This window comes from Psittacula echo (genome assembly GCF_963264785.1).
Source record: "Psittacula echo genome assembly, chromosome: 22".
Taxonomy (NCBI): Eukaryota; Metazoa; Chordata; class Aves; order Psittaciformes; family Psittacidae; genus Psittacula; species Psittacula echo.
This window is the reverse complement of record NC_137758.1, coordinates 6842993-6869381: the sequence shown is the minus strand read 5'-3', so window position 1 is coordinate 6869381 and position 26389 is coordinate 6842993. Positions and strand designations below refer to the sequence as shown.

Genomic DNA, 26389 nt, shown 5'->3' with positions numbered 1-26389 from the left:
AAGCACATGAGGTGAGGGTGGGTTGTGTGCAGCCAGGGACACCTCTACCGACTGAGAACACATCAGGCTCTGATCCTGTCCTCTGCTGCAGGCTCTGATCTCCGGGGGCCTCAGAGCTCTGGCCCATGACCTAACCTTCGTAGCAGTGACAAGGGACGAGATGGCAGCCAGCAGCCAGCTGGAGGTGAATGAAGTGGAGAAAGCGGCTGTGGAGCTGCTAAAGGGAAGAGGAACACTTCAGGGTACAAAAGCTGGCTCTGCCCCTCAGAACACCTCGGTCACATCACCAGCCAGCTCCCCAGGACTCAAAGCAGCCCCTTCCCAAAAGGCCATTGCTGCCACTCGCCTGTGACCCACAAGCATATATGGTCCTTTCAGAAGCTTGCAGGGGGTTATTGGAGCAATGCCACACTGCTCCCCCTCTGCCTGGGGTCCTGGTGGGCTCTGTCCAGATTTTGGGGCTGGGTCTCCAGGACGCTGGTGCAGGACAGGACAATGCTGTGCCAGCAGGGTCTCGCAAGAGCTGGACAGGTCATTAAAGTGTTCCTGCTGTGTGACTCCATGGATTCCCCTTGTCCCCTTCTTCTTCAGCCACCCTGCCTGTACAGCCTGTACCTAGCCTGTGCCTAGCCCTGCCTGGGAAGGGGAGCTACAAATGTGAGACCACATTGAACCAGAGCTGGCAGCAATTCATGGAGCAGCCTCCAGTCCCCATGTGCAGGGAGGTCTGTCCCTACTCCAAAGTGCTCATGTCATGACTGTCAACAAGTCATTTTGAGAGCAGCAGCAAGCTCTGGAAGGGTCTCATGGTATCTCAGCAGCTGGACCCAGCATCCTTATGTCTCTGCTGGAGCCTATGTCTCCTCCTTGCAGCCAAGGAGGACTTGGGCAGATGCTGGAAGCATCTTCCAGGCAGGAAGCCCAGGGGCCTTCTTGACTCACTCTCCCAGGTGGGTATGGGGCAGAAGCATAAGAGCATGTCCAGGTCAGTGCAGCAGCCCTGGGTCTAACCAAGGGGAGAGTTGGCCACTGCAGTGTGATTTGTGTCACCACATATCTCTAAACACCACTCTTGGGCTTGGGCACCCACTGATGAGCTCGGCCCACAGGAGGGTCTCATGCATCTTCCGGACAACTCCACTGCTTTGCAAGGGACAGGCCAGAGATGCTGAGGGGAGCACAGCACTTGACCAGCGCTGCCTACGCACTGTCCATTATGTCTGTTAGCAAGTAGCAACTGAGGTTATTCCTCTCCAGGAATAAGTCTGCCATGGGGTTTTGCTTTACAGACCTCAGTGGCCCAGGCACTGAGCACTGGGGCAGCCCCATCTTCCCAGGCCATCTCTTTTCTGGAATCTTGCTCCAGAGGTTCCCCAGCCCAGCCAAACTGGGGAATGCATGTCTCTTTCTTGCCTAATATATATTAAAATGCAGCAAAGTGATGGGCCCCGGGGGAGGTGTGAATCAATGGAGCCTGCTTGCTTTCCAGCAGGGCATTTATTTGTTAACTTAATAAATGGCAAATGGCTGTTGCTGAGCTCCAGCTGCAGCCTGAGCGCTGGAGAGCCCATCTTGTGCAGGGAACATGGCAAGGCTGAGAGCTTTCCCCTGAGGGGATCAGCAGGGATAGTGTAGGAGTAGCCCATATAGGACTATTAAAGGGTGAGCGGGTCCTTGGCTCTCCAGTCTACAGATCAGCCTATGGATGGGAATCAGGGAGTCTCGGTGCGATATTGCCGCCAGTGCACTGCTGTGGTCACAATTGGCACTTGTTGTTCTTCGACCTTCAGCAACCCCACAACAGAGGGATCCTCTGAGAGACCAGGCAAGGTGGACAGCTGCTCAATTTCCTCAGTCTCCAAAGCAGCAATACCAAAAGCCCAGTGGTACCCTTTTGGGTCTTTGAAGTACCCTCTCCTGAGGTAATCTATGCCAAGGATGCATGGAGCCTCTGGAGCAGTCACAATGGGGTGCTTTTGCCATTTCCTTCCAGTCAGGCTGATCTCAGCCTCCAGTACAGTCAATTCTTAGAATCCTCCTGTCACTCCAGAAATACAAATGGGTTTCATCCTTTGACAGTTTGATGGCATCAGGGTGCACTGTGCACCGGTATCTACTAGAGCCTTATACTTCTGTGGGACTGATGTGCCAGGCCATCTGATCCACACAGTCCAGTAAATCCGATTGTCCCTCTTCTCCACCTGGCTGGACGCAGGGCCCCTCTAATAGTGATCACAAGATTCTCCACTTACGTCTTGTAGGAAGGGATTAGAATTCCTTATCACAGGAGTTGAAGTAAAATCAGCTCTTCCGTTCCATCTGAGAATCTGCTCACTCAAGAATGGAATAGCAGCTTTCATGGGATGATCATCCTTGACCTTTGTTCTCCTCTTCAATTCACGCACCCGTTCCTCCAAAGCTGAAGTAGGTTTTCCATCCCACTTTCTCATGTCTTCTCTGGGATCCCGCAGGTAAAACCATAGGGTGGCCTGTGGCGTGTACTTCCTATATCTTCTCTTTTGGGCAATAGGGAGCTTTCTGCTAATAGCTGCACGTCGGGAGCTGGATAGATTGGATAGATCATCTTTCAATTGTTTGAACTCCTGGGACAGTTTTTCCACAGCTGAAATGATGGAAGGGGTGAGATTGTCTTCGAACTCTTGGAGCTGACGACTCGATTCATCCACTGTTGGTGGTGCTGCCTCACTCCATGTCACTGATGACAACGAGTGGGCATATGGTGATGGTGCACTCCACGTAAGTTTCCGCCACATGGGTCATGTACATTCAACTTCATCTGGATCTACAGGTGCATTCCCAGCATCCAGCCTACAATAGATCATCTCTAGAATGGCTGATTCCCTCAGGGGCTGGATGTCTATCATGGTCCACTTGGCTGAGCGACTCGTAACATCATCCTTGTAGAGAAACCTTTCTTTCACAGCTGCCAAGAGCCACCTCCAAAGGCTGAGGGCTCCTTTCTCTTTTGCAATCGCTTTGTCAATTTCCCCTTCCCTAGCAACTGATCCCAGCTGCTTGGCTTCCTTACCTTCTAGTTTGTGACCAGCAGCCCCGTTGTCCCAGCATTGGGGCAACCAGGTGACAATGTGCTCCCCTGGAAGACGGCCGAAATCTATTCACATATCTTGCAGCTTGGTCAAGGTCTGGGATTGAGAAGTCACCTCTTCCTCTGATTCCTGTAGTAATAACTCTCGTTCAGATGGCGGCCCCTCTAGAGCGTGCATTGGGTCTTGCTTCCCTGCCCTGGGGCAGGATGTTACACCCCGTTATACACAAACACATCCACCCACTGCTGAGGAACGGGCACTGGGTGGTTGCCAGTGAGGCTTCTGGCATCTGCTCTGCCAAGGATGTGCTTCGTTACAAGATGAATGGTTTCCTGGTCCCTTTAGTGAGGTGGTGACTGTTGTGTACCACTTTCCAAGGCAGGTGGTTGCTCTCCAGGGATTCCAAACACAGAGGGTGACACTATGGTGGGGACACACAGCAGTAAAGGGGCAGTGCCTCTGCACCCTCTCCTTGGACTTGGAGCTGCACTGGGGCTGATTTGCGCCAAACTGTGTCTGGAGGGTGTTTCTTGAGTTAATTTCCAGCTGAACTGGGGGACAGATCTGGTTTGTGACACAGCTGGCACAAGGGTGGGAGGAGGAAGATAAGGCCAGAAACACCATGCCATGATCAGTGGCCCTCTCTGCCTGGAGCTTTGATGGGGAAGGGTCCTGAGCTGCTCTCCGGTACAGCCTGATAGAGCCCTGGCACAGCCCTGGTACAGCCCCAGTACAGCCCCAGTATGGCCCAGAGCAGCCTGGTACAGCCCTGTACAGCTCAGTACAGCCTGAAACACCCTGGCACAACCCCAGGATGGTCTGCAACATCCTGGCACACACCCGGTATGGCCCAGTACTGCCTTGTACAGCCTAGAACACTCCGGTGCACCCCTGGTACAGCCCAGTACAGTCTGGTACAGCCCTGATACAGCCCCATAGCCCAGCACACCCCCGGTACTGCTCGGTACAGCCCTGAACAGCCCGGTGCAGCCCGGAATGCCCTGGCACAGCCCCAGTGCGGCCCGGAGCGGCCCGGTGCAGCCCCGCACGGCGCCGGTCCAGCTCTGCACAGCCGCGGTCCACCCGCGCAGGCTGGAGCGGAGCCGCTGGCCCGGCAGGGGGCAGCAGGGCCCCGCGGGTGAGAACGTTCAATGGAGCACGACGTGAATGAGAGCGAGCGCGTGCGCGTGTGTGCGCGCGCTCGCGCCGTTTCCCCGCGAGTCCGCGTTCCGGCAGCGCGGCGGGGGGAGGGGGGGGCGTGTCCCCCAGCCCCGCCCCGCACCTGGGGCCGCTCCCGCCCCCCCCCCGATCCCGTCCCCCCCTCTCAGCGCCGCGGATGCTCTCGGGCAGCGGCGGCCGCGGTGCCCGGCTCGCGGGGCCATGGCGGCTCCGGACAGCTGCGTGAAGGTGGCCGTGAGGTGAGAGCCGGGGCTGCGGGGGGGTCCTGCGGCTGCAGCTGCTGCGCTCGGCGCCGGTGGGGTTGCGGATGCCCGACTCGGTGCTGCCCAGCCCCCGGGCACTGAGTCTCCCCCATCGGAGTCGGGTTTTGCCTCCCCAGTCCCACCGTTATCCTCCCCGCTCCGCATCGCTTTGAGGCTGCCCCTCGCCACCCCGCTGCCGGTGCCCTCTCACCCCCTTTCCTGAGGCCGAGGGGGGGGCGACCCAGGAGTCCCCGACCCCTTCACCTGCAGAGCTGCTGTCGCTCAGCGTTTGCAGCTCGGCAGCCCTGGGCTGTGTAGCGGGTGAATTTGGTCCCCTCTGGTGTCAGGCGAGATAAGGGAGATGTGGGGGGTCACTTCCTCCCCTCCCCGAGGTGTTAGGGAACGATGCGGCATCTCTGTGTCCTTTGTGCTGACTCCGGGCTGGGAACAATGCGCCTTCCGCATCGTGCACCTCGATGAAGGACCTGCCGGCAGCATCTCCTTCACGCGTGGGCTCGGAGGGCAGCTGGGGGGGGGCAGCTCACGCATCGCCTGCAGAGCCCCACGGGCTGTGCGGGAGACCGGGGGGGCTCTTTGTTAGCGCTGTGCCAGGCTGGGTGTATTCTGTGCACAGCCGCTGGGGTCCCGCAGACCGGCGGCGTTTTGCTCCTCTCTGCCCCAAAAGGAAGGAGCCCCCGAGGGAAGGCGGAGGGGGGTCCGAACCCATGGGAGGGGGGAACCCGTCACTGCCGAAGCTTCGTGAGGAAGGGACCTTGCGGCTTCCCTTGCTCGCACCGTGCCTGGTCCTGGTTCAGCCGCGTCTTCCGGACAAGCATGAGCCCGGCCCGGCCTCGTCACCCCGAGACCCAGAGCACGGTGTCGGTGTGGGGCTGGCCGAGGGCAGGACCGCGTCACCGCGGGGTCACGGCTCGGTGAGACCAGCTCTGCACCGTTACACCGACCCCCCCGCCGGGCCGTGCGTGCCTTGTCCTGCACCTTGGGGCTGGGGGTGACCTGGGCAGGACCCTGTCCCCTCACCCACACCACTGATGGCAAGGGGCAGATTGGGGTGCTGCTGGCAGGCTGCAGGGGGCTGCCTTAGTCCTCGGAGGAGGATTTGCAGATTCTTGGACCCTGCCTACCTGGGTAGAGCGAGAGCACAAAAGATGCTGGGTGCAGCACCAGTGATGGAGGGAGGGAGAGATGGGTGTGTGCGTGTGCATGTCTCTGTGTGTGTGCATGCGTGTGTGCATGTCTGTGTGCCTGTGCACACGTGTGTGTGCACCAGGATGCATCCCAGAGCTGCCTGCCTGTCCAGTCTTCCTTGTCTTGGAAGCAGGTCGTGGTTATTTTCTGCCTTGCTCCATTCCAGAGGCTGAGAATCGGGGCCAGTCTGTGGGTTTAAAGGATGGGGGAGCTGCAGGGGAGGTGGCAGTGTCCTCATTGTGTGGCTGCTGCTGGAGTGCCTTTGCAAGGGCAGGGCTGGGCTGTGCCAAGGCAAGGGTGTCCGTGCCAGGACACTGACCTGGGAACTGAGTGATGCCAATGATGGGAGGTGGAGATTTCCTGCTGGCCAGGCTCTTCCCGTCTTCCATCCTGCATTTCTGTCAGGATGAAGCCTTTTAACAAAGGCCTGGCTCAAGGCCGGGGTTCCCTTTGCCTGAGAGATGGGGTGGGTGCTGCTGGGCATGGTGGCCGTGGAGGCTTTTGCCTGCTAATCCCTTTGGCCTCTGCCACCAATGGGATCAAGGACTGTCCGGTACACAGGGAGTGGATCATGACCAGGAGGTGGCTTCAGTCTGCAGCATTGCAGTGGGGCTGGGGTGCCCATAGTGAGGATACATAACGGGGGGCACATCCAACTCTCTCCCACCCGCTCCTTGAAGGAATGAGCTGGTATCCTGCAGCTGGTGTGTGCCGAGTACTGGGGTGATGCAGTGGCAAAGGTGAACCGGCAGGACAAAGGAGGAGGACTGGGAACAGGGAGGCTGCAGACAAAGCAGGCAGGTCGCAGCGTCATGTGGGAAGGTGGCTCCGGATGCTGGGCTGAGTGCGCAAGGACCAAGCTGCTCTCCCTGCAGATCACCCCACCCAAAGGGCTGGTGATGGGTCCCCTCCTGCCCTGGACTAGGAGCAGAGAGAGGTTTTCCTTTGTGAGAGCTTGTAACATACCACTAGTGGTGGTGTGGAAGTCTCCAAGACAACGCTCCCAGCAAACCTGTCCACAGATTCCACCTCCTTCCGCCATCAGAGCACGAAGGAGGTTGAATGCCTCCAGGGTGAGGCACAACAGGGATCGAAGCTCCCCTTTTGTCTCTTTATAATAACATGAATGTGCCAGCTTGTGCCATTTTTTCAGGGTCTCTGTGTCCCTGCTGCTGGTGGAACCTGGGGAAGGGCTGGAGACACTGGGAAGCACTGGGGGCTTTCGAGGGAGGCGTGCTGCTGTGGTTAAGCAGCTGGATGATAGGGATGGCCCAGCTGATGTCAAGACACTGGGACCTGTCTCGGGTCCTCGCAAGCGCTGACAGGATGGGAGGAGCAGGGACAGAGGAGCAGAGTGGCGGTACTATATTGTCCTTGGGGGTTCTTGTTCTTGCTGGTTCTCTTCACCTGACAGGAGAGATGCTGTGGCATTTCACTGTCAGCTTCCAGGTTCCCATCTTCTCCTTGGGAAGACCCCCAGCTGCCCCACTGGGGCTCCAAGTGCTGAGCCACTGTCTGGGGCATGGAGCTGTTATTTAGGTTTCCTGCATGCCAGGAGGGAAATGGCCAGTACCTGCTGCAGCACTGCAGAGGGAAACGCAGGCCCAGGGGCTGGTACCTGCACCTTGTACCTGCAGCTCATCCTGCACCTCCTGCAGGGGCAGGGCTGGCTCCTGCCCCAGCTCCCACCCTCCCTGCAGGCAAGTCCTGCTTTCGCTTGCCCATCAGCATCAACAGGAGAGTGCCCGAGCCTGTCAGCTCCGGCTGATGCCGCCAGGGAGCGGAAGCGATGGGGCCGAGCTGTCGGCAGCGCTTGGGTTGGGCGCCCTGCACCCTGTAACGCTCCCAAGCTGGGAGCTGAGTGCGGTGGCCCAGGAACCCTCACTCCTTGAGGCTTTGCGGGGGAAGGCTCCCTCATGGACTGGGGAAGGCAATGAGAGCTGTTTCCTTCTGTAGGTGACCTTCAAATGGGTGAAGGAGTTTGGCAGTTCCACTCTCATGCTCTACTTCCAGGAGCACAGCATCTATTGGAGGCTTGTGCTTCCCCTTGAGCCTCAGCAGCACCCCTCTCTGCAGCACCCAGCTCAGAGCACCCCTCCCTGCAGCACCCAGGCTCGCAGTTGGGTGCTGTCTGCTCACAGCCTCAGCGAGCTGGGGGGAGCGGTGCTCCCCGTGCTCATTGCAGGAGGTGGAGCTCAGCCCCATTGTGAGTGGGTGGTTTTGCTGTGTCAGGAAGGCTGATGGTATTGACCCAGAGGCCATTAAACTCCATCACCAGGGGAGGTCTGAGGAGCCGGGCTGGCTGCAGAGCTGATACTTGAGGACACTTTCAAACCATAGAGAAAGGGGCACCCCCGGCGCTGCCTGCAGCACCCAGCACGTCTGCCTGGCTGCAGAGACTCAGGAAACAGAGCTTGTGAAATTGGGGAAGGAAGTTGAGTCGGATTTCAAGTTTATTTAAACCCTGCAACCTCCAGTGCTCTGCTGCTCTCATAAACACTCCTGCCATGATGCTCTTCCTTCCACACGGGCAGCCCTGGTGCTGTCCTGTGGAGTTTCTTCTTGGAAAGAAGGATGGGATGTGCCACTTTAGGATGGGAGAGACTCACATGCCCATTGCCACGTGCTCTAGGGGCTCTTGGCTCTGTGGGAACATGCTGGCAAAGGCCATGTGCTGGGAACAGCATTCTGGCATCTTTGCTGTCACATAGCTGGGGCATATATCCTTATCTCCAACCTGAACTTCCCCTGTTTCAGTCTGAACCCATCACCCCTTGTCCTATCTCTCCAGTCCCTGATGCAGAGTCCCTCCCCAGCATCCTTGGAGCCCCCTTCAGACACTGGAAGCTGCTCTGAGGTCTCCACGCAGCTTCTCTTCTCCAGGCTGAACAGTCCCAATGCTCTCAGCCTGGCTCCATACAGGAGGTGCTCCAGCTCCTGAGCATCCTCTTGGGCTCCTCTGGCCCTGCTCCAACAGCTCCATGTCCTTCTGGGGACACCAGAACTGCACACAGTGCTGCAAGTGGGGTCTCACGAGAGCAGAGTCCTCTGCCTCCTCCCAGGGCAGCTCAGCCCTAGCAGTGGGGGTCTCCCATGTCCTGTGGCTGCTCTTTGGTTTACTTCGGGGCTTCCCAGCCCCAGAGATTGGGAACCAAGACTTACCCTTGGTTCCCAGTGGGAATGGTTAAACTGGGCTCCCTGGTCTGGAGAGAGATGTGGAGGGCTGTGGTGGGTAGGACACCTCAGGGTCCCTGAGGGAAGTGCTGAGCCCAGGTTTGTGGGCACAAAGGGTTTTTCTGTGCCTGGCTTCAATCAGACATGAGCTCACTGGCTTTTACAGTGGGAACGTTAGAAAGGGGTTGGAGAACTTCTTCATCCTGGTCTCCATCCTCCAAGGGAGGAGCAGGGCTGCACCCTGCAGTCCCAGGCAGATCTGCCATTGCCTGCGGCATCGCTCCGAGTAAAGCGGCTTTAGACAGGCTTTTGGTACCTGTACGCATCATCCATCATGAAGGGATTTAAATGTGATGCCATGAAGTCTCAGGAACATGGGATGCTGGAGCTGTCTCTAAGCCCAAGGAAGGAGCCAGCTGAAGCTTTCCTGCACCAGCAGTGAAATTGGGGGCAGGAGGAAAACTGCAGGAGATGAAGCTGCAAACAAAGCTGTTGGGAACATGGCTCCTGGTCCCCTGAGAGGGAAGGCGATCCCCCTGCTGAGCCTTGTTGTGCTGTTCCTGCTGGGAGAGGGGGCCTGGCCCCAGGGGTCCCAAGGGGCCGTTTCCTGCCAGATGCTGTCAAAACAGTCCCAGTGTTTGTTAAACAGGCAGCAGGGTTGGGATGTGGTGGATTGTGAGGGCAGCTGCCACGGGTCTCTGCTGCAGGAGATGCTGCGGGGCGATTGCTTGCCTTGGTAGGACGCTGGTGGAAGGGAAGGTCACCGGCCTTCTGCCACCCCCTCCCTCTGGGCAGACCAGGAACTGGTTCAATGGTGCCCTGGCGTGCCCCAGTGTCCCTGATGGCTCTGCACTGCTATGAGGCCAGGGATGTCTGGCTGCTTCATCTCACTTGGCACCTCCCTCTCAGTCCTGCTCCATGTGGATGTGAACAGTTGTCAGCCCCATTTCTAAGTGAGGGTTTGGGGCTGAGCCCCAGGGATCCCAGTGAAATCCCTTCTCTTCTCTGCAGCTCCCTGGGGCCAGGACATAGCGGGGAGCTTTCTTGTCACAGTTTGCTGTAGCTGAGCCTGGCCTCAAGCCCCCCTGTCCCATGGTGCCCCCATGGGGCTGTGATCACCCCCCCGCCCATTGCCTGTGCCGGCCGTTGTCGGAGTTTGCCTCTGTGGTGTCCTGGGGGTGGTTCAGCAGCCCCCTTCCAGGCTCTGGGTCTGTTCTCCCAGTGTCACCAGCCCCACATCTGGGGTAGCACCAAGGGCAAAGCTCTGGAGACCGGCACTGGGGCAGCGCAAGGGGCATCCCTGCTCCAGGATCCTTCTGTTCCCCTGCCCCTGCTGCAGCCAGATCCCCGCAGGCTTGCAGCCTCCTCCCTGGAGAGCAGCGCAGCCTGACCTTGAGCACGAGGCACAGAACTGCTCTGACCTCTTCCTCAGGCTCTTCCTTCCTCCTCTGCCACAGCCTGGAGCCCATCTGAGTGCTGGAGCCCAAGAAATGGGCCCTGGGGGTGAGGGATGGGGGTGCTGGGGCAGAAGCCCTGGTGTGGCAGGGTGGGATGTGCCAGGTCTGTTCCTCACCAGCTGCACAGGCTCTGTGAGCTGCATTGTTGTTTCTGAGCTTCCCAAATAACCTGTTGGCAGAGCCCTGTGGGTGGGCTTCTTAGGTGGCAGGAGTGGGAAGCCTCCATTCCTGCACTGATATGGGAGGAGATGAGCAATGCTGGCGCTGGGCTCCTGGTCCTCGGATTCCCCTCTTCTCTCCAAGCACTGAGCATGGACACTTTCCAGTCCAGTGTCGCAGGGTTGGGAGGCACAACTTGGCCCTTTCCTGCGTTCGGAGAGGACGTCTCTCGGGCCATGTTGCTCTGCTCATCTGTTATCTCATACTGCGCCTGCCTGAGGAGGATGTTAGTGGAAAACACGTTTGTTCCCTTCCCAGCTGTGGGACCAGGTTTGCTTCTGGGTGCTCCATCCCCATCCCACCAGCCAAGGACTTGGGGTTTCATTTATTTATTGGGGGGGCTATGGGGTGCAGAAATACCTTATTTGTGCCACCCTCAGTCCTGTCTTGCAGGCAAGTTTCTCCAGATGTCCCCCATGGGCTCTGAGGTTGCAGCATCTTCTGCCAAGATTGTGGTGGTCTCCCAGTGGCAATCGGAGTGCACTGGGGTGCCTGGTTTTGGGAGCTGGGAAAGCCTTATCTCCAGCATGGGTGCACTAGTACTGGGGTGGAACTGGGACATATGAACCTCAAAGGGGTATCTAGGAAGGGGAGAGACCCTGTGGGTGTGATTCACTGGCTTGGGAGGCAGTGGGAGCTTCAGTACTGGGATGCAGAACTGAGAGGGGGAGTGTGACTATCTCAGTTGGACTCGTGGCTTCTCTGTGCCCCTACATGGCCAGTATCTCCTGCTGAATGATGGTTTCCTGTAGCTGCTGATACTGCTGCTGAGCTGGTGGGTTTGTGTCTGTTTTCACCTGCTGGGATGTGCATTGAGTTGCAGGTGCTGCCATACACGTGTTTCCTTCCACCACCCACCTTGCCTGTGGTTTGGGGCTCTGTGCCCCTTTGTTGGTGACTGTTCTTGGTCTGTGATTTTCAAGCATCTTCATGGCATTTCCCAACCTCTTCTCTTGGGCAGGTCGAGCATGGAGCTGGTGGCATCGCCAGTCATTTATGAGGGGGAAGGAGCTGTCCAGGAAGATCCCAAACTCCGTCCATCCACTCCTGTGCCCCTCTAGGCAGGGTAAAGCATGATGCCGTGCTTGCCCCAGGCCCTGCTGGTATCTACCTGCTGCTTTGGGCTGGGTGTCCCTGGGTGTTCATCCCGGTGCGGGCAGCATGTCCCCTGTCCCTGACCCGTGATCATTCTCGGTGCAGAGCAGATGGTGCGCCTCAATGCCAGTGTGCTCCTGCCAGAGCTAATGAGCAGCACATGGTGGCTGCCATGCCCGGACTTAAAAGTTTCCCTAAGCCTGGGAAAGCTGGAGCTGGAGAATTGAGGGGGGCCTGGGAGAGGAGGGCGGGGAGGGGATTTGCCCTGCAAGGAAGCAGGTTGGGCAGCTGGGAGCTGGACACATCCAGCACAGCTATGGAGAGGATCCATATTGGGGTCATACAGGTTGGATCTTAGGCAGAATCTCTTCCCTGTGAGGGTGCTGAGGCGCTGGCACAGGGTGCCCAGAGAAGCTGTGGCTGCCCCATCCCTGGCAGTGTTCAAGGCCAGGTTGGACACAGGGGCTTGGAGCAAGCTGCTCCAGTGGAAGGGGTCCCTGCCCGTGGCAGGGGTTGGAGCTGGAGGAGCTTTAAGGTCCCATCCAACCCAAACCAGTCTGGGATAGGGTGTACGTCCCAGCTCTGTGAGGACCTGCCTGTCTCCAGACTGCAAGGAGCTCCATCTTGCCCCTGGAGCTGGTCGGGCAGTGCTGGCCATAGCACCCTCTGCTCTGGTGGGTTCTGGCTGAAGCACAGGCAGTGATCCCGTGGCATGTGTGGGTCCACAGGCAGGCTGAGCCTGGTGCCTTCTGGTGTTGTGCTCATTCCTGCTTGGATGTGGTTTGCTATATCTCTTAATCGGAGCATTTACTGACCAGACCTGGCAGTCCCCAGGGAGCCTTATTCAATTTTCGTGATTGCTGAGCCGCTTCTCTGCTGTGGTAATTAAATGCTTAACTTTGGCTTGACTCAGGACAAAGCAACCTGTATGCAAACAGGCACCAGCTCCCTCTCCTGGGACCCCATGCTTGGGCAGGGAATGGGGCTGGGGGCCTCCCTTCCTGAGCAAGGGGACTGATCCCACCCAGGATCAAGCCACACTGAGCTGCTGTCTGCTGGTGAGGACAGACTCCCCCATGCTTGCTGTGCTGGCCTGGAGACATGGGAAAACCTGGAGCGCTTGGCTCTTCTCTTCCCCTGATGATGCTGGCAGCACCCACAGAGCTGCTTGGCCACGTTGAGTGCCCCACACACTACCGCACTGCACGGCGTGTGCCACACACTGGCTTGCCTGTTGGGTTTGCAATGCCTGGGTTGTCCTTGAGCAATAGGATGTCCTAGGAGAGCACATGATGATGTTAGAGCTGCTCTCCTCCTGGCTGCCCTGTGCTGCTGGGCAGCAGCAAAGCCTGGAGTGCAGGTCTGGGCATAGAGAGCAAAGCATGGGGGGAGCAGAGAGGGCAGTGAGGCTGGCAGGGGGGCTCCATGTGAGCCTGGGCTGCCTTGCGGATGCTGGGCAGGCTGGAGGGAGCGTGAACAGGGTGAATGTGGGTGACACAGGGAGTGGGGATGGGGCAATAGGGGGAGCAGGGATGGGAGCAAGGTGAATGCAGGTGATGTGGGGATGAGAGTGGGACAAACACAGGTGATACAGGGATGGGAGTAGAGACCTCAGAGCAGCTTCCAGTATCTGAAGGGGGTTACAAGGATGCTGGAGAGGGACTCTTCATCAGGGACTGTAGAGATAGCACTACGGGTGATGGGTTCAAACTGAAACAGGGGAAGTTCAGGTTGGATCTAAGGCAGAAGCTCTTCCCTGTGAGGGTGCTGAGGCGCTGGCACAGGGTGCCCAGAGAAGCTGTGGCTGCCCCATCCCTGGCAGTGTTCAAGGCCAGGCTGGACACAGGGGCTTGGAGCAAGCTGCTCCAGTGGAAGGTGTCCCTGCCTGTGGTTGATTTTAAGGTCTTTTCCCACCCAAACCATTGCATGATTCTGTGAATGCAAAGTCATGTGGGGAAGAGAAATGGGGTGAATGTGGCTGATGCAGGAATGGGAGGAGGGTGAATGCAGGGACAGGGAATGGGAGCAGGGTGAATGCAGGCAATGTGGGGAGCGTGGCAAGGTACTGCCTGGACTTGCCCAGCGCTACTGTCCTGGCAGGCATATCCCCAGCAGCCAGCCATGGCTGATGGGCTCTGCCAGCTCCAACCTCTGACAGCCTGTCCCAGGAGAGGTACCCGCAGCTGGGCAGTGTCCCCGCCCCTCACCAAGCCTCTCCCCTTGCTCTCTGGAGATAGGGTAAATGAAAGCAAGCGGCTTCCACCCTCTGGGGCCTGGCACAGAGAGAGAAAACACCATAGAGCTCTTCTACCTGCCTATCCCTGGCTCTCTGGCTCGGCTCCATGGGAATCTGTCCCTGCCTGTCTGGTTTTCCAAGGCTCTGGTCTTGGGAGGGGAGAGGAATGGCTCCTTGGGGAACACAGGCAGCCACCCTCCCTCCCAAAGTGGTCTTGGAGGGATGGGATCCTGCCCTGTCCCAGCTGTGGCTGTGTCTCAGCAGGCTGATACAGCCTCAGGAGAGCCTGGCTGTGGATGCAGGCAGGTTGGGGGGGGGAGGGTGGTGTGACTGTCACCATGGCACAAGGGCTATGGGAGTGTGCTGCCACGGCACTGGCAAAGTGCTGGAGGGCAAAGGATGCCCTGGAGCCCCCTGGGGTTGCCATAGCAGTGGGCTGGGAGGGGGGAAACTGAATCAGTCAAGGAGACCGGACATGAACTCAGCAGCCCATGTCAGCTGAACTGTGCCATCCTGTGCAAGGGAAGTCTTCCATAACTGCACAGGGAGGGCTGGGTGGTGTCCTGCTGGATGCAGCCTTCGCAAGGGGATACTGGCTGTGCCCAGCTGCTGAACCTCACCCCCTCCACTGCTTGCAGGGCTTAAGATGCTGGAATGGGCAGGTCTCTCCCTGAGCTGACCCTGTGAGGGCTGCCTGTGGGAGCTGGCTGCCCCACCGTGCCCATCCAGCGCTTGGCTCCCGGCCTTGCTTGGCTTCTCCCCCTTCCCTGGCCAAACGCTGGCATAAGGCAGCAGCACTGAACAACTCGGGCTTTGTGCTTGCCCGTGTGCCCGCAGCAGCTCCCTGCCCCTTAGGGTGCAGGATCCACTCCCCCCTTCCTCCCAGATGCTCTGGCGCCCTGGCAGCCCCACCATGGAGACGCTGCTTTCACAGCCTGCCAGGGACGGGAAGAAGCGATGGAGAGGCTCCAGCTGAGGCTCCCTTTGTGTCCCCATGCAGTCACGGGCTCTCCCTGGCACACACATTGCTGCTCATGCTGCTGGGTTTGGATGCTGATGCAGGAGCAGGCTCCTGCTGTACCACCCAGCACCACTCAGTGAGAGCTGCCAGTTCAGGAAGGAGCAGTGTCCACCCCTACCTGTACCTCTGTGTCTGTCTGTGTGTCCTTCTGCCTCCCAGTCCTGTGTATCTGTGTGGGAAGCAGCCACATTTGCTTGCCTGGAGCACTCGGCCAGGACCGTGCTGCTCTGTCCTGGGTATTGGTCACTTGTCAGTGTCCCTTCACGGTGAGCTGAGCATGCAGGGGGTGGAGGTGGTGGCCAGGCTCATGGTGCTGCTGTGGTCTTCTCCTCCCTGGGTGTGTTGTCTGTTCTGACGCTGGTTTATCAGCACGGGCAGGAGGTAGATGGGACTGGCACTGATCATCTTGCCTGCCCAAGGACAACCTGTGCCCTCCCCATGCCGGCTTCCCCTGTGTCATGGGTTCCAGGGGATCAGCCAGACTCTCTGTGGGTGTCTCAGGCCTTTAGGACTCAGATGGTGACTTTTTGACTTCTAAAGTTGCTGATCTTTGTAGCAGAGGAGGGAAACTGAGGCAGAGCATGGCAGGCGCTGCCAGGTCCCCCAGTGTCACCTGGTGGGATTGAGAACAGGGCCACCAAGACAGCCCGTGCTGGCTCTGCAGATGTTTATATCACTTTTGGCTGGAAAGCTGCCCAGTGGAAAAGAACCTGAGGGTATGGGTTGATAAATGCCTGAACATGAGCAGCTTGTGCCCAGGCAGTCAGGAAGCCCCCAGCATCCTGGCCTGGATCAGCACCAGTGCGGCAGCAGGGCCAGGGCAGGGATTGTGCCCTGCACTGGGCACTGGTGAGGCCGCACCTTGAATCCTGGGTTCAGCTCTGGGCCCCTCACTACAAGAGAGACATTGAGGGGCTGGAGCGGGGCCAGAGAAGGGCACTGGAGCTGGTGCAGGGCCTGGAGCACAGTGTGATGGGGAAGGGCTGAGGGACCTGGGGGGTTCAGTGTGGAGAAGGCTCAGGGGGAACCTGATCGCTCCCTGCAACTGCCTGAGAGGAGGATGGAGCCAGGAGAGGCTGGGCTCTGCTCCCAAGGAACAAGGGATGGGACAAGAGGAACCGGCCTCAAGCTGCACCAGGGCAGGTTTAGGTTGAAGATTAGGAAAACTTCATTCTCTCAAAGGGCTGTCAAGCACTTTAACAGGCTGCCCAGAGCAGTGGGGGAGTCACCGTTCCTTAAAGTATTTAAAAGACATGTAGATGTGGTGCTTAGTGCCATGGGTTAGTGGTGGCTTTGGCAGTGCTGGGTTAAAAGTTGGACTTGATGATCTTAAAAGTATTTTCCAACCTAAACAATTCTATAATTCTATATTTGTAAGAGGTATCCTAGTGCCTGAGCATGGCTTGATCTATATGTGAACACCTACCTGGCCCAGCTAGGGTCTCATGTGGCTCGGTGCCCAGCATGGTGATGTTTCTCCTGGGAGGGCAGGGTGTGAGAGAGCTGGGACAGTTGGGTGCCAGGGAGCAGGAGGAGCTGCAGTGGCCTAGAGAAACCCTCTGCAACATGTCTTGGTGGTCACATATATCTCCTGTGATGCTGCAGGGGATCTCTGCACTGTCCCACATGAGGCTGTGGCCACTGGCGCTCATCTCTGCCCTCCTGCTCTGCCTGTCCTGCTCTTGCAGTGGGGATCCATAGTATTCCCGCACCAGCTGACAGCAGCTTCCAAGGACATCCCTCAGTGATGCTCAGCTGATTACCTGAAAAGCAGGACCCTCCGGGGAGGTTCCCATGTCCCTGGTCCCCCTGGGGAGATGAGATGCATGTTGAGGGCTGGTACATGGCTCCCTGCAGGTCCCCTGGCAGGTGATGGGGTCCCTCAAGTGCTCGGAGCTGGATGGGCAGTGATGTTTGGGGAATGGGAGAGCCATAGATGTTGGTATGTGGACAGCATTGGCTCCTGGCCTCAAGGACGGCCCAGCATGGCCAGTCTCTATCCCATGCTCTATGGAAATCCAAAACCCCTCCAGCGCTGCTGCTCACCCTCTCTTCCAAACCCACATTTAACCACCAGGGAGGGAATGAAAATGTTTTGCTGAAAACCCTGTTCTCCTTTTCCTTAAGAACTTTCCCAAAGTACCGTGGTTCCAGTTTCTTCCTCTGCCCATTCCCCGAGGACACCGTCGCTGAGCATGGCTGGCGTTAGGGAGAGGGGGAAGCTCGTAATGTTGTTCCAAAAGTAATTAAAGCCGGGGTTTAATGTTCCTGGAGGAGGGTGGGACCCTGGGAAGGCGACAGGAGCGAGTCTGGGGCTGAGCACATCAGAAGCTGCTTTCTATTGTGGCTGCTGAGCTAAATATACCCACAGCCACCCAGAGCTGTTCCCACACGCTGGAGAGCTGGGTGCTCGTGCTGCCTCCTGCCCCACTTGGACACCCTGAGCCCCAAACTCGGTGGGGGTTCATAGACTCGTTTGGCTCTTCTGAGCTCTGCTTGCCACCGGCCAGGCTGACGAGGAGGCTCTTGAGGAGCCCCAATCCACAAAGCGGCTGCGATGGCTGACAGGGATGCGGTGCTGCCAGGGATGTGGCTTCCGAGGAATTAATAGCTGTGTCTGTGAAGCACCCCGGGAGGGGAGATGTGCAGTCATTAGCTCTAATGAGAGCTGTTTGCCATGGTGCTTGGCTCTGTGCTCCCTCATTCTCCATGAATCCCCAGGGATCAGCCAGCTTCCCGCAGCTGGCACATGCACCCAAACCCGGAGCTGCTGCAGGCTGCGCCTGTGCTGGAGCAGAGCCGTGCGAGTGTGTGTCTGGCTGTTCTGTACTGTTGGGAAGGGGTTCAGTGTGATGGGTGGGAATGCAGGGGGTCAGTTGTGCATGCCACCAGAGGCAGGAGCTGAGCACAGCCTCGCCTGTCCCCTTCCCATCCACCAAGGCCATGGCTGGGGACAGCCGCTGGGCTGGGCGGTGGTTGGGTTGAGGCGGCTGTTTTGGCACTGGGGCTGTCTCGGCATGGTTTTACACTTTGCATTTGAAGCCTTTGGAAGTGCAGTTTGATCTTGCTGCCTCTGAAGTGGGTGCTGCTGGCTGCAGAGCATCCTGCCTGCACCCAGGCAGCCCCTGTCATGGCTGCTTCTATGTATCGATGGGTATCTAAGTGCAGCCAGCACTTGCTGCCTTGACAAGGGCATTGCAGTGCATGAGCCAGCATGGTCATGGCCCTGTATGCCCCTATATGGGCCATATTCAGCTATTGGGGCAAAGGTAGTTTAAGTGCGGGCTGCATGTGGTCACCTGCCTGTGCTGTGGTCCCCAGCCCTGCCTGTCACCTCCTTGGCTGCAGAGGTGCATGGTGGCATCACCAGCCCCTTTTCTTGGCCACAAACAGATCAAGGTTGTCACTGGGTGCAGGAGAGGAAGCATCCAGTGCTCTCTGCTGCACACTGCAGGCAAAGGTGCTCCCAGTCCCCTGCCTGCAGCAGCCACAGTTGCAGTGGGGGACATTACTCACATCCTCAGGACTAGGCTCATGTGAGTGAGCCCTGAGGCTGCCCTCAGCCTCCTTCCCTTCTTGCAGGATCCGTCCCCAACTGTCCAAAGAGAAAATAGAGGGATGTCACATCTGCACCTCAGTGACACCCGGAGAGCCTCAAGTGCTGTTGGGGAAGGACAAGGCCTTCACCTATGACTTTGTCTTTGACCTGGATACGTGGCAGGAGCAGATCTATACAATGTGTGTTGGCAAGCTCATTGAAGGCTGCTTCGAGGGCTACAATGCCACTGTGCTGGCATATGGACAGGTACGTGCTCTGCCTGCTCCTTGGGTTCTGGCATGGGCATTGGGCTCCTCTGCAGCACTGGGTGCTGGGGCTGCTGAGGTGGCATCTGCAGAGGTTACAGATGGTGGGGAGTGGAGGGGACAGAGTTGTCCCTGGGCTGGGTGAGAGAGGGGGCTGGGGGTGGCCTTGGATGGGAGGAGAGGGAGGCAGGGCTGGGGGCCTGGGGTGGGGGCATGGGAGCTGGCGTGACAGTGGGGATCAGAGGAGCTTAGCAGAGGCGTTTGGGGCGCTGGGGTGGTGCTGGGGAGGTGAGGGGTGCATTGGGCGAGCTGAGCCTGGGAGAACCCAGCCAGCTCCTCCCTCATTGCCTTTTTGCAGACTGGTGCGGGGAAGACGTACACCATGGGCACTGGCTTTGACGTGAACATCTCTGAGGAAGAGCAGGGCATCATCCCGCGGGCCATCAGCCACCTCTTCAGCGGCATTGAGGAGCGCAAGCGCGCGGCGCAGAGCCAGGGCAGGGCGGCTCCGGAGTTCAAAGTCAGTGCCCAGTTCCTGGAGGTGGGTGACAGCACATCTGGGTGACACTGTGAGCCTCTCCTTCGCTCAGCATTCATGTCCTGGGCTCCTTGAGTCCTCCATGTCCTGGCTGCTCCATGGCTGAGCTGCATCCTACAGCAGGCATGCGGCTAGGGATGCAGCCAGAGCATAGGAGACTCAAAGGAGCTGAATGTTGCTGACCTCGCGAAGGCCACAAACTGGGGTGACACATTCTTGGCTGAAGGGATCCCCTTCCCATGGTCCCTTGGTCCCTTGGACATTCAGGGGGCTCTAGGCTCACTTACTGCTGTTTGAGGTTGAGGATAGTGGCATATCTGCTTCCCTGGGTCTGTACCAGCGTTCCCAGTGAAACAAGTGGAAGAAGTGCCAATCTTGTGGGGATTGGAGGAAGGGCTGTATTATTTCCCATGTCTTTTGCTTCATCTTTGACCTTGAGAATGCTTCATTGCATCCTTTCCCGCCTCTGCCTTGGCCTCTTGATTTCAAAAGCCTCTTCTATTAACTACTTCTTTTCCTGGAGAAGTTTGTCCCAGAAAGCCTCGGGACCTTGTGTGGCTGCAGCAGGCTCCCTGTGGGCTGGTTCTGGTGTGAAAGTGCAAAGAAGCTCACGATGGGAACTGGTTTAAGGCCCTGGTGAGGAAACATTGGGTGGTATTGAGCAAAGCTGGGCTCAAAGTTGGTTTCCTGATCTGGGGTAGAGCCCAGAGGAAACAGGCAGGCAGAGAAAGGCCCTGTGCTGGGATTTTGCCTCCATGTGGCTTTGGTGTCCATCACATCTGGGTTCCTCCAGATGTCCATGGCCTGGAGAGCAAAAGTGGTGCCCAAAGGCACCTCCTAGTCTCAGGGGCTGATCTGCTTGCTGAAGAAATCCTTTCCAACCAGCTTTCCATCTGCAGAACCCTTGCTCACTCCCATGGTGCTGTGTGTCTTGCCACATCCTTCCCTTCCCACCACTCAGCCTGTCCAAGCTCCTGGCTGCCTTCCCACATATCCTCATCCTCATGGGCCTCCACTCTGGGGAACCTGTGGGCTGGAATGGAAATGGGGACAATTTCCTGCCTGCACTGAAGTCCTTCTGGGAGATGAACCTTGGCAGGGCTTTCTCCCTGCTGCAGAGTGCCCTAACCCTGTTGGAGCCATGGCATGGTCCTGCCTTCCTGAGCTGTAGGACCAAATACTGGCCTTCAGCCCCGTGTGTGTCCCCTTACCCTATGTAACACACTTTCCCTTCCCTCTCAGCCTCCTGTATCTGCTGTCTGGAAGATTCTTTGCTGTCCAGCTATAGTTTCCCTTGCCTCAGTTTTTCCCTCTAGTTTGGATGCCCTGACAGTGCCCCAGGATGCTGGGTGATCTGTTAGCTGGGGTTTGGACACGTGAAAGATGAATACTGGAAATGGGATGTCGGTGCTGCCTCTGTTCCAGGCCATCCTCGGAAGCATCTCTTCAAACCAAAGAGGTCCAGCGCAACCCCAGTGACACCTGGGGGTGAAAAAGCAATGGCCCTGCTCGGGGTCACAGCAGCTGCCATGGGTATTTCCTGTAGCCTTTCTCGCTCTTCACCAGCTCTGACCTCTGGTGGTCTGGGCTCTCAAAATAGCCTCAGAGATATTTGTTCTGTGACTGCAGTGGAGGATGGGAACGGCTTCCTCTGCTGTGCTTCAAAGCTGCTCATGGTTACACCCCCCAGGCCAGTAGTGCCCAGTGGGACATTGGCTGCCCCTGTTACATGTGGGGACAGTAGAAACCTGATGGCCCCATGACTGAGGCCATTGAAGCCTGCTGAAAGCCTTGCCTTCTGGTCCACCCTGCAGCGTGGACACCAAACCAGGCAACCCAGGGAGGGTTTCGGAGTGATAATGGCTCTTCTGTGCCAGCGTGGGCACGTGGCTGCATCAGATGCTGGTTACCAGCTGTGTTGTGCTGGCAGTGGAACAGGATTTGGCCCTGGTGATCCCTGTCCTGTGACTCTCCTCCCAGGAGCAGGCTGTGAGAGCAGGGTTTGAACCCTCAGAGAGGCTGTTTGCCCCTGGGCAGCCAGGGACAGATTAGCCTGATCTGCTGTGCTGGCCAGGATCCTGCGGTCCCTGTGTGACCCTGTTCTCACAGTGTGAGAGGGTGACATGGGGCATTGAGTGGTGGTGGCAGGAGGACAGAAGGGCAGGGGTGTCCCTCTGCCCCAGCATGAGACAGGATGCTGCAGGGTCAAGATACAAATGGGGACATCTGTCAGCTCCAAGTCCTCAGGGTTTCTCTGCTTGTCCAGCCCTTCCTGTACCCCTTTGTTTCCTTTCCACCCAAGGTAACCTTAGGGAAGGGTGGTGGGAGAGGGGCTCTGCTGGCTTGTGTGGCCGGGAGCTCTTCAGGTGAGCAGGGAAGGCCGGGGGGATGCAGAGCTCCTGGGTGTCCACATGTGTGGGGACATGGTTCCTGATGTGGGACAGGGACATTTCAGGGTTAGGGAGCTCAAACCAACCCAGACTGCAGCTCAGAGCTTTGTGAGGCAAACATGACACATGTATGTACACCTGCATGTGCACACATGCCATTTCTTCTGGGCATCCTGTCCTGGCTGAGTACGTATGCAGGAAGGTTAGAGCTTGCCTGAGCATCATCTCCTGTCTGCACACACATCCTGTGTGTCCTTTCCTATATTTGCACACACATCAGCTCTCCTGGTCAGCCTTACCTAAGCACATATACATGTATGTATTTGGATGCAAGAGAGGGACTCTTCATCAGGGACTGTAGTGACAGGACAAGGGGTGATGGGTTCAGACTGAAACAGGGGAAGTTCAGGTTAGATCTAAGGCAGAAGCTCTTCCCTGTGAGGGTGCTGAGGCGCTGGCACAGGGTGCCCAGAGAAGCCGTGGCTGCCCCATCCCTGGCAGTGTTCAAGGGCTTGGAGCAAGCTGCTCTAGTGGAAGGTGTCCCTGCCCATGGCAGGGGGTTGGAACTGGATGAACTTTAAGGTCCCTTCAAACCATTCTGTGATTCTATGCGTGAACACATGCGCACCCTCAGTGTGCAGCCTGTCCTCCTGGCTCTCAGCTCCTGTCAGTCCTGCTGTGCTGTGCTTTAGCAGCCTCCTGCTTACTACTACTCACCCTGCATCCACTTCCACCCCACTCAGCTCTACAATGAAGAGATCCTGGACCTGTTTGACAGTGCCCGTGACCCTGACGCGCGCCATCGCAAATCGAACATCAAAATCCATGAGGATGCCAGTGGAAGCATCTACACCACAGGGGTGACGTCACGCCTCATCAACTCACAGGATGAGGTGAGTGTGGGATGGGGCAGATATGGGTGCTCACCGACCAGGGATGTGCGGTGATGTCCCCCAGGAGGGAGCAGAGCAGCCCTGGGGTGATGCAGAGGCAGGTCGGTGTGCTCACTGGGCTGTCCTGACTCCCTAGAGGATACTTTTAAGGTTTCCTTCTTCCCTGCTCCATGTTGTTGTAGTTGATCCAGTGCCTAAAACAGGGAGCTCTTTCCCGCACCACGGCCAGCACCCAGATGAATGTGCAGAGCTCCCGGTCCCACGCCATCTTCACCATTCACCTCTGCCAGATGAGAGTGTGCGCCCGCCCGGAGCTGGTGAGATGTGCTCCTGCCTCATGGCTGGGCTCTTCCTGCATCTAATACCCAGGCGATGTGTGTGAGGTCCTTTGGAAATGAGAGAGGGTTTGAAGTCTTGTGAAGAGAGGCAGGCGTTTGTCTTTTTCTTTCCAGTCATAGCCTGTGTTAGCATTTAATGGGAGCTGAGGTCTGCAGTCTCATCCAAAGTAGGGATGGTCTGGCCCAAGGGATGGCCCAGAGCAAGCTGCTGTTGGCATCCTGTCCTTCATCCTTGAGGGACTAGGTGTGGAGGGTGAATGCTGGGGCTTTTGCTGACATCTGAATGCAGTCAAGGATCCATGGTGATGACCCTCTCCATGTGGCTGCAGGTGAACGGGGAGGTGACCAGCCTCCTGGATGGATCCCAGCCCACCACAGAGTATGAGACCCTCACAGCCAAGTTTCACTTCGTGGACCTGGCTGGCTCAGAGAGGCTGAAGCGGACGGGTGCTACCGGTGAGAGGGCCAAGGAAGGCATCTCCATCAACTGTGGACTGGTACGGCCCTGGGCACAGCACATGAGGGGAGGGGAAGCCTGTGACACCTTTGGGTCCTGCTTGGGGCTGCTCTGGGCTTTTGGGGTTGCTGTTGTCTCTGCCGGGGTTTGTGCTACCTGGTTGTGTAGGCATGAAGATGCACAATCCAAAATGTCAGTGGTGACGGCACAGCTAAGGCAGGACTATGGGGAGGGGTACAGCTGGGTACAAGGGTTTAAGTCCCCAAAGGCTGAGGTCCTAATTTAAGCTAGAAAAACCCTCCGGGGTCAGTGCTGCTCCTCAGGGAATGCAGGAGAGAGGCACAGCCATTGGAAAGGGGGTGAATGCTGAGACTGGCAAGGGAAGCCCCATCCCTCCACCTCTTGCATGCCAAACCTCTGCCACAGCACATGTCCCAGCCCTGATGTGCTGGCTACACACATCAGAAGCAGCAGTGTTCTTAGCAGGGGCTGAATTTAGGAGGGGCTTTCCTTTGTTTTGGTAGCTGGCCCTGGGGAATGTCATTAGTGCCCTTGGAGACCAGAGCAAGAAGGTTGTGCACGTGCCCTACCGTGACTCCAAGCTCACTCGCCTGCTGCAGGATTCCCTTGGGGGCAACAGGTAAGGGGGTCCCACCCTGGGACTGAGCCCTGGGAGAGGGCTGAGTGTCTATGGAGCCATGTAGGAGCTATTTCAGGACTCAGATCATGGAATCACAGAATGGTCTGGGTTGGAAAGGACCTTAAGAACATCCAGCTCCAACCCCCTGCCATGGACAGGGATGCTTCACACTAGACCATGTTGTTCAAGGCTCTGTCCAGTCTGGCCTTGAACACTGCCAGGGATGGAGCATTCACCACTTCTCTCGGCAACTTGTGCCAGTGCCTCAGCACTCTCACAGGAGAGAACTTCTCTCTGTGCCTCAGATCTAACCTGAACTTCCCCTGTTTCAGTTTGAACCCATCACCCCTTGTCCTATCTCTCCAGTCCCTGATGAAGAGCCCCTCTCCAGCATCCTTGTAGCCCCCTTCAGACACTGGAAGCTGCTCTGAGGTCTCCACGCAGCTTCTCTTCTCCAGGCTGAACAGCCCCAACTTTCTCAGCCTGTCTCTGTGGAGGTTCTCCAGCCCCTGAGCATCCTTGTGACCTCCTCTGGGCCTCATGCGTTGCCTGATGGGGAGGAGATGCCTCCTGACAGGCAGTGTATGACGTTGTGCATAAAGACCTTGGTTTCTCATGAGTCCCTGGTGCAATTAGCCAGCTTTGGCAGAATTAGTTGGTGCAAAGCACTTTGTATCCCTTGTGATCCAGGACTTGGCATGTGGTGTTGCCCAGCATGGGATGGATTGAATTTCCTGTCTACTTTAGGTGTACTACTTTGGCTCTACTTCTCTGAAGAGCCCATTATTCCCCAGCAACCCTGGTGTGCCTTAGCTGGCTAGTGGAGATTGGCTTTGTTCAGTGCTGTGTGATGTTTGTGGGGTTCTGGGTCTGGGAGGGACTGAACCCAGGTTAAACTTTGGGTATAAAACACAGAAGGGCCTAGGATGGGTGTCCAGGGGCGTGTGGGCTGTGCTGGGTTCCAGGTTTCCAGGTACCGAGTTGATGCAGGGTGGGGGGAGCTGTCCTTTCACCCTGACCTTTGCCTCCCCAAGCCAAACCATCATGATCGCGTGTGTGAGCCCCTCTGACCGGGACTTCATGGAGACCCTGAACACGCTCAAGTACGCCAACCGGGCACGCAACATCAAGAACAAGGTGGTGGTGAACCAGGACAAGACAAGTCAGCAGATCAGTGCCCTGAGGGCCGAGATCGCCCGCCTGCAGATGGAGCTGATGGAGTACAAGGCAGTGAGTGAGCCTGCAGAGGTGGGATGGAGGCAGAAGGAAGCTATTCTTTGTGTTTCATTGTGGCAGCTTTAGCAGGAGAGACCCTCCTGCCAACCGTGCTCTGCCCCTAGTGATAACAGTAACTGCTGCAAGAGGTCAGAAGGTTTAAGAAGTGGGGCTCAGCTCCTGGCTGGCCACAGCAGGACCCTGGGCAAGTCACTTGGGGATGCAAAGGCAGGGAGAAGCCTTGAAGCATCTCTCACCTTCCGCCTCTTCCTGGCCCTTGGATTTGTCCCTGCCCCTGCTTTGGTGGCTGGGGCTGCCCTCAGGGATGCAGTGGTGGGCCCCACACCCCAGCTCACCCTGCACTCGGGACTGTCTCCTCCTGTCCCCACAGGGTAAGCGGGTCATTGGGGAGGATGGCTCAGAAGGCTACAGCGACCTGTTCCGCGAGAACGCCATGCTGCAGAAGGAGAACAGCACCCTGCGCATGCGGGTGAAGGCCATGCAAGAGGCCATCGATGCCATCAACAGCAGGGTCACCCACCTCATGAGCCAGGAGGCCAACCTCATGCTGGCTAGGGCAGGTGAGGCTGGGCTGTGTGAGCTGTGGTGGGTCAGCCCAGCCACTGTAGCTGGGACGGGTGCACAGGTACAGCCCGTGTCTTGCCTTGATCCACCTGCGCCTCTGCTCCTCCAGGAGATGGTAATGAAGCTATTGGCACCCTTATCCAGAACTACATCCGGGAGATTGAAGAGCTGAGGTGAGCTGGGCATGGGTGATGTGGGTCCCCATGGTCCCTGGGCTCAGCAGGAGCCGTGGTGGGGTCTGAGCCCTGATGTGGCTCAGAGCTGCATCCCTGCAGCATCACTGGGGTGAGTGAAAAGCCTTGCTGGAGTAGCAACTGACTACATTGCTGCTACACTGGTGCTGTAGGAGTCCCAGGCACTGCTTTGGCTATTGTCATCCTTTGTCTGGCCATTGATAGAAGGGGAGATCCTGGTATAGAAATGCCTGGTGTTTCCCAGGAGCCACTGGCCCCCTAAAGCTGAGTCCATCCCAGTCTCTTGCATGACCCTGGGTCGTTGTCTTGCAGCATTCTGACCCAATATAAATGGGAATGACTGTGCCTGGCTCACACTATCCTACAGCCAGGCAAGATCCTCTCCTGTGGGGACAGTGGGATGTTTCTTCTTTGACCACATGCTGTCTTCACTCCCTA

The 26389-nt window shown here is 57.6% G+C and overlaps 2 protein-coding genes across 3 annotated transcripts in view; both read left to right on the top strand.

Moving 5' to 3' along the window:
• The window catches only part of CACNA1S (calcium voltage-gated channel subunit alpha1 S), a gene marked incomplete at both ends in the record, with an annotated part of 40755 nt that extends 40403 nt beyond the window's left edge, over window positions 1-352 (top strand). The window contains one exon of the mRNA XM_080633061.1: window positions 92-352. Within this exon, the coding sequence (XP_080489187.1) occupies window positions 92-352 (261 nt within the window). The remainder of the gene's footprint in view (window positions 1-91) is intronic.
• A 4025-nt stretch (window positions 353-4377) lies between these two features.
• Window positions 4378-26389, top strand: part of KIF21B (kinesin family member 21B) — a 38025-nt gene continuing 16013 nt past the window's right edge. For both annotated transcript variants that reach the window (XM_080633043.1, XM_080633042.1), the window contains exons 1-10: window positions 4378-4486; window positions 18480-18702; window positions 19060-19242; window positions 22373-22522; window positions 22705-22839; window positions 23190-23357; window positions 23842-23957; window positions 24992-25187; window positions 25564-25753; window positions 25867-25930. In XM_080633043.1, coding sequence (XP_080489169.1) covers window positions 4449-4486; window positions 18480-18702; window positions 19060-19242; window positions 22373-22522; window positions 22705-22839; window positions 23190-23357; window positions 23842-23957; window positions 24992-25187; window positions 25564-25753; window positions 25867-25930 — 1463 coding nt within the window. In that variant the 5' untranslated portion in view covers window positions 4378-4448. The remainder of the gene's footprint in view (window positions 4487-18479; window positions 18703-19059; window positions 19243-22372; window positions 22523-22704; window positions 22840-23189; window positions 23358-23841; window positions 23958-24991; window positions 25188-25563; window positions 25754-25866; window positions 25931-26389) is intronic.